Consider the following 12,110-nt stretch of genomic DNA (forward strand, 5'->3'; position numbering starts at 1 on the left):
AATGTGCAATATAATAATGAATGTAACAAGTAAACAGAAAGAAATGTTAATAAATAAATATCAATATTATGTAATTGTAATAGTCAACGTGATGTGACAACGAAATATAAATGTCTCTGTCATTTATAGAATATCTAACCTTATAAACACCATACCTTTAGAAATATAACCGTTTCTTGTATCTCACAGTAGTAACACAATAGATTGCGTTCGGATTCCTCACTCGATGGATGATCGCTAGGTGATTGGGAGAGTGGGCGGAGCTTTCCTGAGTGTGTTGGGGAAGTTGTGGAATCGGAACGGCAACCGAAAGTACTGATGTAAATATAACAAATATAAACAAACATGGAGGCCAATCGACGACAACAGTTAATAACAGCAGCTCTTGTGCTGGGGGACAATTTACTTCAATCGAACGTAATATTTGACAGTGATTCAGATAGCAGTGATAGTGATATTGAAGATATGCACGATTCACAAATATGGAGAAAAATGACTCTTCGCGGCAGCTCGCACAAACCTTTGAGACTTGAAGGTTATATCGATAATATAATTCCTCGACTCACACAAGATTAGTTCAGAAGTCATTTTAGAATGACTTCAAATATTTATGAAAATCTTGAAGCATTACTTGGTCCAGTATTGTCAGCCACAAATGGAAAGCCAGTAATCTTAGTTAGAAAGCAGCTGTTAGCAACATTATGGCTGTTAGCTACTCCTGATTCGTACCGGTATGTTATTATGAATAAAATTAAACTTGTTGTTTGTGTATATATTTATTGAAAATGTAGCATAATTTTTGTTTAATCTAGTTCTGTTGGTGAAAGATTTGATATAGCAAAGAGCTCTCTCAACTACAGCTTTATGAGGATTATCGAGGCCATCAATGACAGGCTAGTTTATCAGATGGCCAAGGGATCAATATCTACAACAAGTGAAAGCAGATTTCAACATAAACACTGCATTACGTGGCATTATTGGTGCTATTGATGGCACTTATATTTTGATTAAAAATAAATATTGTGTAAATAAGTATAAATATTGTATATTTAAGTAAATATTGTATAAATATTTTCAATTAAAAATAAATATTGTATTAAAAAAAATTATGGATTAATTATAAAATAATTATAAAATCTCCAATACCTGTAGCATTGCTAGCTTCCTCTGTGTGACATTCGTTGATGTTTTGCAGCTTTTCCACTTTCTGCATTGCTATATTGAAGTGTTTATATATATTTTCATCGTTTGGAAGGGATATTAACTGATTGAGATGATTGAACTGAAAAAAGAAATAAAAATTTATTTTTATCTCGACTTTTAAATCATATCTTGTATTGTAATGTATATATTTTGTAAAATACAAATATAGTTATGCTGGCTTTTATCATAACTTCAGTAACTCTATTATACATACATGAAATTATTTAATACCTTTTGAATAAAATGCTATTAATCTCCCATCTTCTTGTAAAATAACTTCTCCAGCTTCATTAGTGCATAATTTGATATTACTAAAATCCATTTTTAAGAAATGTCACTTTTGTTTTAAGAAATATTACTTTGTTCAGAAATGCATACTGCTTCTACTACGCTGTTATAACCGTGTTTATCAAAATTCGCGCTCTTCTCTTATTCTCACTCAACTACTCGGCTGTTAGAGTTGGGTAGAGTCCCTAGAAGTAAGAGTCTGGACAATCTTTGGATTTGAAGCAAAATGGCGTCAATAGGTATCGACAACGTTAATTGACAGTCTTTTAAAAATGTGCGCATTGTATACAGGGTGATCCAGAACAAACGTTTGTCTTTAAAAAAATAAATTGTCGAGTCTATTCTAAGACGATTTTCCCTTTACCAAAATTGTCTATGAGGCTTAGTTTTTAAATTAGTAAATAAAATAATTTGCGAATTACGGAACGAGTACAAGAGGTAGACAGGGACGGCGCAACTCACCGTCCGATACAGGCGATCATGTGGGGCGCTCGACGCGATCAGCTGATTGCTGCACACGATGAGTGTAACAATCAGTGTGTGTGTGTGTATGTGTGTGTGTTTGTGGTGTATTTATGCACGCGTATCCACACATGCACCGTACTCTCTCTCTTTCTCTCTCCCTCTTTCTCTCTCACTCACTCACTTATTCTTACCTTAATAATGAGATTCTTCATACTGCTGATAAATAGCAGTGCCCAGTGTGTTGCACGATAATAATCGTCGTCGACGAGACGTCGTTTCTTCAACACGCAGTCTGACATCGTCAAATAAGCGAAGTTTTTTCTTTCATCACTTTCGACACTTTTACAAATTTACTCGCGCACTTAATCACTCACGATTGATAAAAAGAGGAATTTACCAACGGTTACGGTACGAATTTAATAAACGGTTAACGCATTTAATTATTAATTACACACTCGATTAAAGAAACGCGTTAACAGAACGCGATACTCGAGGCAAAGCGCGCGACGCGACGACCGACGACAAGCAGGTCAGGTTAGTACTAGCGCGTAATGCTACACGTTTATGTTTGGCAGCGCTAGAGGCGCTAGTACTAATCTGACCTGTTTGTCGTCGGTCGTCGCGTCGCGCGCTTTGCCTCGAGTATCGCGTTCTGTTAACGCGTTTCTTTAATCGAGTGTGTAATTAATAATTAAATGCGTTAACCGTTTATTAAATTCGTACCGTAACCGTTGGTAAATTCCTCCTTTTATCAATCGTGAGTGATTAAGTGCGCGAGTAAATTTGTAAAAGTGTCGAAAGTGATGAAAGAAAAAACTTCGCTTATTTGACGATGTCAGACTGCGTGTTAAAGAAACGACGTCTCGTCGACGACGATTATTATCGTGCAACACACTGGGCACTGCTATTTATCAGCAGTATGAAGAATCTCATTATTAAGGTAAGAATAAGTGAGTGAGTGAGAGAGAAAGAGGGAGAGAGAAAGAGAGAGAGTACGGTGCATGTGTGGATACGCGTGCATAAATACACCACAAACACACACACATACACACACACACACTGATTGTTACACTCATCGTGTGCAGCAATCAGCTGATCGCGTCGAGCGCCCCACATGATCGCCTGTATCGGACGGTGAGTTGCGCCGTCCCTGTCTACCTCTTGTACTCGTTCCGTAATTCGCAAACTATTTTATTTAATAATTTAAAAACTAAGCCTCATAGACAATTTTGGTAAAGGGAAAATCGTCTTAGAATAGACTCGACAATTTATTTTTTTAAAGACAAACGTTTGTTCTGGATCACCCTGTATAAATTGTGCATTGTGTATAAATTTATCTGATAAAATTATAAACCGGTAAGCCTTTATTATTATTATTAGCACTTATTGAGTTATAAATAAATAAGAAAGAGCATATATATGGATTGTAAAGTATAAAAATGCCTTTATAACCATTTCCTCGGTAACAAATTGTTTATATATAATCATATATGAGTCAAAATTAGTGAAATCGGACACTAAAAATGGACCTATTGAATCCCAATCAGTTTAGTGCACACTTACGTTGCTATATGTGTAGAGAATACTCAGAAAAATTTTTGTCAAGAAATTCGCATTTTTGGCGATGTTATAAACAAATTAATTTATAAACGACTTTTTTTTCAAATTGATATATCTCCGGAAGTACTCGATGAAATTTGATGAAATTTTGAGGGTAGATTCGTGAAAAATAATTTAAAAGAAATAAAAAATAAAATTTATGAAAATTTAAAATTTGTTTTTAAATAATTAATTTTTAAATAAACAATTAAAAAATTAATCTACTTCTCGTAGGTTTAGAAAAAAAAGCTTTGAAGCATAATATTCCTTATGCTTTAAGCTATATTTACGCGAAAGAAAATTACTGTATTTCCAAATAGAATAAGAGTTATGAATATTTTAATGTGAAATGTACGAACGAGATATCTGTCACAGAAGACTCGCATCGGGTTATCTACCTTACAGACTCGCTTTCTATCATTGCAACTTTTGAAATTATTAATCTTATTTAACTGTGACTTGAAAAATGTTTATTATTTAACATTAGTATTCAAATAAATAACAAATACGTGTGCGTTTTATACATCATATATATACATAAGTACATGTTTATATTTATATATTCACTTTTACGCTTTCGGTATGTTTTGAAAAAATTTTACATTCCATAGTAGTTGAATTAACTATTTTATAACAGTGAAATTGTCGCGTTCCTGGGATACTTTTTGCTGTGGAGAAACGCGCTTCCAATTTTTTCTTATGTTTCTCGTATTCTATCAAAGAAGTAAAATCAAAAAATATTTTTTTAAAAAAGTTTTTTGCCCATTCGCACAATTTTTTTGTCGTTGTTATTTGCTTGTCGTTTTTATTTTGTAAGCTTGCACGATATGCATTTCTTTTAATGCACCCACCAATGCCGTCACAAGCCCCTTTACCGTGCGCGGTCGCGAAAAAGTGCCATTCGGCTTCAATTTTAAAATCCTTGTCGTGATTCAATAAATTTATAAAATTATATTTGTTTTTATATTGAGAGCTCCATCGGAGAAATAAATAATTTTCTTGATGTTCTTCGTGCCAAATTTTTTTTTTAAAAAACTTATCATTCTAGAATTGTACAAATGTACACCAGCAGCATCGTGATTTATATATTCAGAGAAGACTACGAAGTTAACATGTTGTTTTACACCATTTTTTTTGTAATATATTACATATACATGTAATGTGGCTTGGTCTTTTGACCAGTGCTGCGATTGTATCGCATCTTGGACATGGAAAGAATAATTTTCTGAAAAATCTAAAGTAACTATGAATTCACCGTCACCTATCGAGTCTTTCAATTCTTGTAAATATTTTCCTTGAGATTTCGCAATAAAATCATGTTTTAAAAGAATCGATAAATCTGTACTGAGATTTTTCAAAAAAATATTTTGATTTTCTGTTTGACTAAGAAGCTGACATCTAGAAACAAAATTTTGATTGTAAACAAAACATAAAAATTTCGATATACTGAAAAAACGAAATGAATACGATTACCTGTCAGTCGTGAGCCACTGATTATACGTTATTTCTGAAATAGCATATTTTTTAAAAATCGACTGTAGTTCTTTCATAATTCTATCAAAACCAGGGCAGTTTTTACAATTTCCCAAGAAACAATTTGCATTTGAGACTGAACAAATAATATCGTTAAGGTACTGCTTATAGTCTGTCCCAAAAGTGATTTTTTTCCTATCGAATTCGTGTTGAAGACCTCTTAATTTTAGTCTAATATTTCCGTGTGTTTTGCAGACGCAGACGTTGTGCGTACTTTTGGGACCAGCTAGTATACATTGAGGTGGCCTCAATGTTCTGAATACTGACAAAGAAATTTTTAAATCGGGACAATTGTTTAAAAAATCAGCATGCAACTCTGATAGATTTCCCAACAACAAACGTTTCTGAAACAATTTTGAAATTTAATTTAAAAACGTAAATTTACAATCAAAATCAAAATTAATGTTTTTATAATAATATTGAATAATTGATAAATTTGTTGATAATATTTTCTATTTTAAATTACCGTTTCATGACGACGTTTCCCGTTAACAATAACAGATTTATAATCTTTCATCCCTGGCATAACTCGACTCACATTATCGGAAAGAAAAAAATCTCGCACTTTATTTATTATGTCTATATTCATAGAGTTGCCTTTCTTTTTATCGGGATAAGTACCGTAACCATTTTCTTTCTTCAATTTTCGAGCCATTATCACCACGTGTTTGCTCACTGAAAATTCTTTCGCGGTTCTCCGAATAGACCATTCGACCGGCATGGTTGTAAGTAAAAAAATTTTCTCTTTTCGATTAGCTGCTTGTAATAATGCTGATTTTAAATCCGCGATCCAGTTATCATGATTTTCTTCATTATTTAAACTTGAATTCGGACTGATAATTGATTTACGAATAAACTCTTCATTATTTTCTAACAAATTAAAATCTAATTTGCCGTCAGGTGATTCCATGACAGCTTTTTCTAAAACGGAAACTAATTTTATTCGTTTTATTTCTTTATCTATTTTTTGACACTTATAATCTGGATCCTTGGACGATACATCAATATCCATATCTTCTTCTTTCTCTTGCGTATCTACTTCTTCTGTAGTCTTATCCATTCGTTTTTCCGCGACATTACTTACTGTTATTAAATGATCTTTTTTCTTATATAGCTGCGTTCTACATGATTGGCAAATGTACTGACCTTGCCAATTGCGAAATTTTTCGTCACATGCACTTGTCAAAAACACTAAATTTATCCGGTAGCACTTGTGACCTTTCTTTTGGAAAGGATTGCAGCATTTTGGCGGAGGTGTCATTACAACTTAGACAATAGACTTACTGAACGACAATGCGTCTGCTCGAAGAAAAAAAAAACAAAACAAAACACAACACGCCGTGTCGATTGTTGCTTGTTTTTCAACCAATGATATCGATACAGTAGATTGCGATCTGTTTTTTTTTTTTATAGTAATATACCAACGAACGTATTTGTTATTTATTTGAATACTAATGTTAAATAATAAACATTTTTCAAGTCACAGTTAAATAAGATTAATAATTTCAAAAGTTGCAATGATAGAAAGCGAGTCTGTAAGGTAGATAACCCGATGCGAGTCTTCTGTGACAGATATCTCGTTCGTACATTTCACATTAAAATATTCATAACTCTTATTCTATTTGGAAATACAGTAATTTTCTTTCGCGTAAATATAGCTTAAAGCATAAGGAATATTATGCTTCAAAGCTTTTTTTTCTAAACCTACGAGAAGTAGATTAATTTTTTAATTGTTTATTTAAAAATTAATTATTTAAAAACAAATTTTAAATTTTCATAAATTTTATTTTTTATTTCTTTTAAATTATTTTTCACGAATCTACCCTCAAAATTTCATCAAATTTCATCGAGTACTTCCGGAGATATATCAATTTGAAAAAAAAGTCGTTTATAAATTAATTTGTTTATAACATCGCCAAAAATGCGAATTTTTTGACAAAAATTTTTCTGAGTATTCTCTACACATATAGCAACGTAAGTGTGCACTAAACTGATTGGGATTCAATAGGTCCATTTTTAGTGTCCGATTTCACTAATTTTGACTCATATAATAGTATAAAATTATATAGAAATATATAAAATTATGTATAAACTATGTGTAATTATATATAATTTTATACAAAAGTTTAAAAAATTATAAATTATAAATTATAAATTTATATGAAAGTTAAAAAAATTATAAATAATATTTATACGATTTTAATAGAAGTCGTATAAAATTATACATAATTATATATAACTTCTACATAATTGTATACATTTCTATATAATTTTATAGTGTTATATATGATATTATATATAAAAAATTTTTTACCGGGTCATTAAACATAGTGGCTTTATTAATGTGAAATCACTTTACACAGAAAACATGATTGGTTGTTGTGTGTTGGGATGCAACAACAGTAGCGAAAAAGGCTTTTCGCTAAGACGATTTCCATCTTCCGGTAAAAAATTTTTCATGTATATTCATGCAGAATTGAATATAATTGTACAAAACTATATATAATTGTGCAAAAATATGTATAATTATAAATGATAGAGTACAGGACATTATATATATTTATATATAAGTGTAAGCAATAACTGTTACATATAATTATATATAAGTGCGCATTTTGCATACTTATATATAATGTTCACAATGTTTTATGTATAATTATATATGGATTTCTGTTAGTTTAATATACAGGGTTCAAAATAACCCCGGTGTCCTTGAAATGACACATTCTTGAATCAATTCTAAGACGATTTTTCCTTTAGCAAAATTTCGTCCGAAGCTTAGTTTTTGAATTATTAAAGGAAGTAGTTAACGTACGACGGGTCGGATACAAGAGGCAGGCAAGGGTGGCGCGATTCACCGTCAGACGCGGGTGCTTACGCGGGGCGCCTGCTGCGATCAGCTGGTCGCTTTACACATACAGACACACATGCGAACACATACATTCTCTGTCTGTCTGTCTGTCTGTCTGTCTGTCTGTCTGTCTGTCTCTCTCTCTCTCTCCCTCTCTCTCTCTCTTTCTTTCATTCACTCACTCACCTGTAATTTTTTTTTTTACGAGAGAGGGGAAAATGCATTTTATGCATACCCACCGGTCGATCCAGTGAGTTATGTGGGACTCGAGTACCAAGTCGAATTACCAACTCGGTACTCCCTACCCACTAAAAACCTCTCTCTTTTCACGAATTTCCTTTGACACACTGTCCCTCTGGCTTCCCGAGATCTGTTTTCACATAACGTCAAAAAATAGTTATTACCTTGTTCGATGACTTTTGATGTATTGCTGTAATTGCTTGAAGGAGAAATGAATTTTCCGATAGATCGTACGTTCTCAAATTTAATGTAGATATCACGTTGCAAAAGACAAGAAATCCACACTAAATTATTAACTGAAAGTTTTTCTTCTTTCATGAACTGTATTCTTTTATAAACTTTAACGTAATCACATTTATTTACTCACTCGATGAGACGAGAAATTTACTGACTCTATCACTAATCACTATTAATCACTGTCGAATAATAACTGTTGGCGATTAAAAATCACTCGATGAAAGAAACACGCGCGGACACGTTACTACACGACACGACGACGCGACAATGCGACGATTATTCGGCGACTGCAAGCAGTTTTTTGTCATGGTAGGTTGCGGTAGGTTAAGATACTATTGGCGCTATCGAACGCGATCATGTGTTCGATTGAAGAATGCGGTAAACATAATAAACATTTAACATATTAATATTATTATTATCATGAATGTGTGTAATATCCATACATCGTATATCTATTTAATAATTAATTAAATTAAATAAGTGTTTTTAAAATATTTATTACTTTTACTATTATCATATAAAATATTAATATTAAATATTTATTTAACTATTTTATCTATTTATTTATTTATTTATCTATTTCACCTATTTATTTTTAACTATTTATTATCAATGACCGATTTTCGATCATTAATAATAAATAGTTAAAAATAAATAGGTGAAATAGATAAATAAATAAATAAATAGATAAAATAGTTAAATAAATATTTAATATTAATATTTTATATGATAATAGTAAAAGTAATAAATATTTTAAAAACACTTATTTAATCTAATTAATTATTAAATAGATATCATACGATGTATGGATATCGCACACATTCATGATAATAATAATATTAATATGTTAAATGTTTATTATGTTTACCGCATTCTTCAATCGAACACATGATCGCGTTCGATAGCGCCAGTAGTACCTTAACCTACCGCAACCTACCATGACAAAAAACTGCTTGCAGTCGCCGAATAATTATCGTCGCATTGTCGCGTCGTCGCGTCGTGTAGTAACGTGTCCGCGCGTGTTTCTTTCATCGAGTGATTTTTAATCGCCAACAGTTATTATTCGACAGTGGTTAATAGTGATTAGTGATAGAGTCATTAGTAAATTTCTCGTCTCATCGAGTGAGTAAATAAATGTGATTACGTTAAAGTTTATAAAAGAATACAGTTCATGAAAGAAGAAAAACACTCAGTTAATAATTTAGTGTGGATTTCTTGTCTTTTGCAACGTAATATTTACGTTAAATTTGAGAACGTACGATCTATCGGAAAATTCATTTCTCCTTCAAGCAATTACAGCAATACATCAAAAGTCATCGAACAAGGTAATAATAACTATTTTTTGACGTTATGTGAAAACAGATCTCGGGAAGTCAGAGGGACAGTGTGTCAAAGGAAATTCGTGAAAAGAGAGGGGTCTTTAGTGGGTAGGGAGTACCGAGTTGGTAATTCGACTTGGTATTCGAGTCCCACATAACTCACTGGATCGACCGGTGGGTATGCATAAAATGCATTTTCCCCTCTCTCGTAAAAAAAAAATTACAGGTGAGTGAGCAAATGAAAGAGAGAGAGAGAGGGGGAGAGAGAGAGAGAGAGAGAGAGAGAGAGGGAGAGACAGACAGACAGACAGACAGATAGACAGACAGAGAGAGAATGTATGTGTTCGCATGTGTGTCTGTATGTGTATAGCGACCAGCTGATCGCAGCAGGCGCCCCGCGTAAGCACCCGCGTCTGACGGTGAATCGCGCCACCCTTACCTGCCTCTTGTATCCGAACCGTCGTACGTTAACTACTTCCTTTAATAATTCAAAAACTAAGCTTCGAACGAAATTTTGCCAAAGGAAAAATCGTCTTAGAATTGATTCAAGAATGTGTCATTTCAAGGACACTGGGGTTATTTTGGGGAATCACCCTGTATAATTATATATAAGTCTTGCGTCATATATATAAATATATATAAGTAACAAATATAGTTCAGATACAATCATGCATAATTGTATACGATTCTATATAAACGAGAAATTTTGATCGAATGTATATGTATATGTATATGTATCTTTTCCTCAATGCACTCATGAACAACGGATAGGTGAAACATTTTGTTTTGTGCTTAATAACTGTAATTGGGATATACTTATATGTATACACATTGCAAGAGATCTAGATACGATGTCAATAAATAAATAATAAAATTATCTCACTGTTCATATAAGTAAATGTAAAATAAATTTTCTTCTAATATTATGCTTTCTACAACCGTTTCGCTGTTGCTTTCAGGTATATATATATATATATATATATATATATATAAGAGATATATATAAATAAAATAAAATAAGGTGAAAAAGCACCATTTTCACATTAATAAGAGGTGTGTTTATTTATTCTTAAAGAAGTATATATACATATATAATGTGAGATACGAACACATTTTGGAGGACGTTACCGTTATATATTATAATTATGGATTAGACTATTTTCTAGACATGAACTATATGTCATATAGTAATATGGCATATTTTTTATTTTATTTATAGTTGATTGATAAACGATTGTGTAATATATTGTATGCGTGCTTATATTACAAATTATATATATATATATATATATATATATATATATATATATATATATATACAGGGTGATTCTGAATAACTTTATGTTTTTGCAAAAACATAATCTTGACCGAATTCTAAGACGATTTTTCCTTTGGCAAAATTTCGTGCAAAGCATAGTTTTTGAATTATTAAAGGAAGTAGTTAACGTATGACGGGTCGAATACAAGAGGCAGGCAAGGGTGGCGCGATTCACCGTCAGACGCGGGCGCTCACGCGGGGCGCCTTCGGCGATCAGCTGGTCGCTATACTATGCACGGACATACATGCGAATACATACATTCTCTCTCTCTCTCTCTCTCTCTCTCTCTCTCTCTCTCTCTCTCTCTCTCTCTCTCTCATTCGCTCACTTACCCGTGTTTTTTTTTTTTTTTTTTTTACGAGAGGGGAAAATGCATTTTATGCATACTCACCGGTCGGTCCGGTGAGTTATGTGGGACTCGAGTAACAAGTCTAATTACCAACTCGGTACTCCCTACCCACTAAAAACCCCTCTCTTTTTACGAATTTCCTCTGGGACACTATCTGACTTCCCAAGATCTGTTTTGACACAACGCCAAAGAATAATTATTGTTACCTTGTTCGATGACTTCTGCTAATTATTGCTGTAGTTTCTTGAGAAATAAATATTCCGATAGATCGCACTTTCACTCAAATTTAACGTAGATATCACACGTTGCAAAAGACAGAGACATCCACACTAAATAATTAATCGAAAGTTTTTCTTTTTATAAACTGTACTCTTTTGTAAACTTCAACGTAACCACATTTATTCACTCACTCGATAAAACGAGAATTTACTAAACTATCACTATCTCTATCACTAATCACTATCAATCACTGCCGAATAATCACCGTTAGTAATTAAAAATCCCTCGATGAAAGAAATACACGCGGACACACACGTTATTACACGACGCGACGACGCAACAACGCGACAACGCGACGATATTTATTCGGCGGTAGCAAACAGCTGTAGTTAGGTTACGGTAGGTTAAGGTACTAACGGCGCTGCCGAACGTAATCATATGTTTGACCGAAGAACGCGGCCAACATACAATATTAAACATTTAACGCG

The 12,110-nt window shown here is 32.7% G+C and overlaps 1 protein-coding gene across 1 annotated transcript; it reads left to right on the forward strand.

Annotated features, from left to right (window-relative positions):
* The first annotated feature begins 448 nt into the window (after window positions 1–448).
* Window positions 449–1,050, forward strand: LOC145977131 (uncharacterized). The gene is made up of 2 exons (XM_083108858.1): window positions 449–731; window positions 813–1,050. Exons 1-2 carry the CDS (start codon window positions 595–597, stop codon window positions 988–990), a joined length of 315 nt encoding a protein of 104 aa, XP_082964984.1. The 5' UTR covers window positions 449–594; the 3' UTR covers window positions 991–1,050.
* Window positions 1,051–12,110: the final 11,060 nt, after the last annotated feature.

Source organism: Camponotus vicinus, unplaced genomic scaffold (genome assembly GCF_025532165.1).
Source record: "Camponotus vicinus isolate PSW18456_S1 unplaced genomic scaffold, iyCamVici1.0 SCAF_9, whole genome shotgun sequence".
Classification (NCBI taxonomy): Eukaryota; Metazoa; Arthropoda; class Insecta; order Hymenoptera; family Formicidae; genus Camponotus; species Camponotus vicinus.

What these genes read in the sequence shown, in the direction of transcription:
- LOC145977131 (XM_083108858.1), top strand. Translation starts at nt 595, where the DNA reads ATGACTTCAAATATTTATGAAAATCTTGAAGCATTACTTGGTCCAGTA. An exon ending in GCTACTCCTGATTCGTACCG is followed by an intron (nt 732 to 812) that starts GTATGTTATTAT and finishes TGTTTAATCTAG; the next exon opens with TTCTGTTGGTGAAAGATTTG.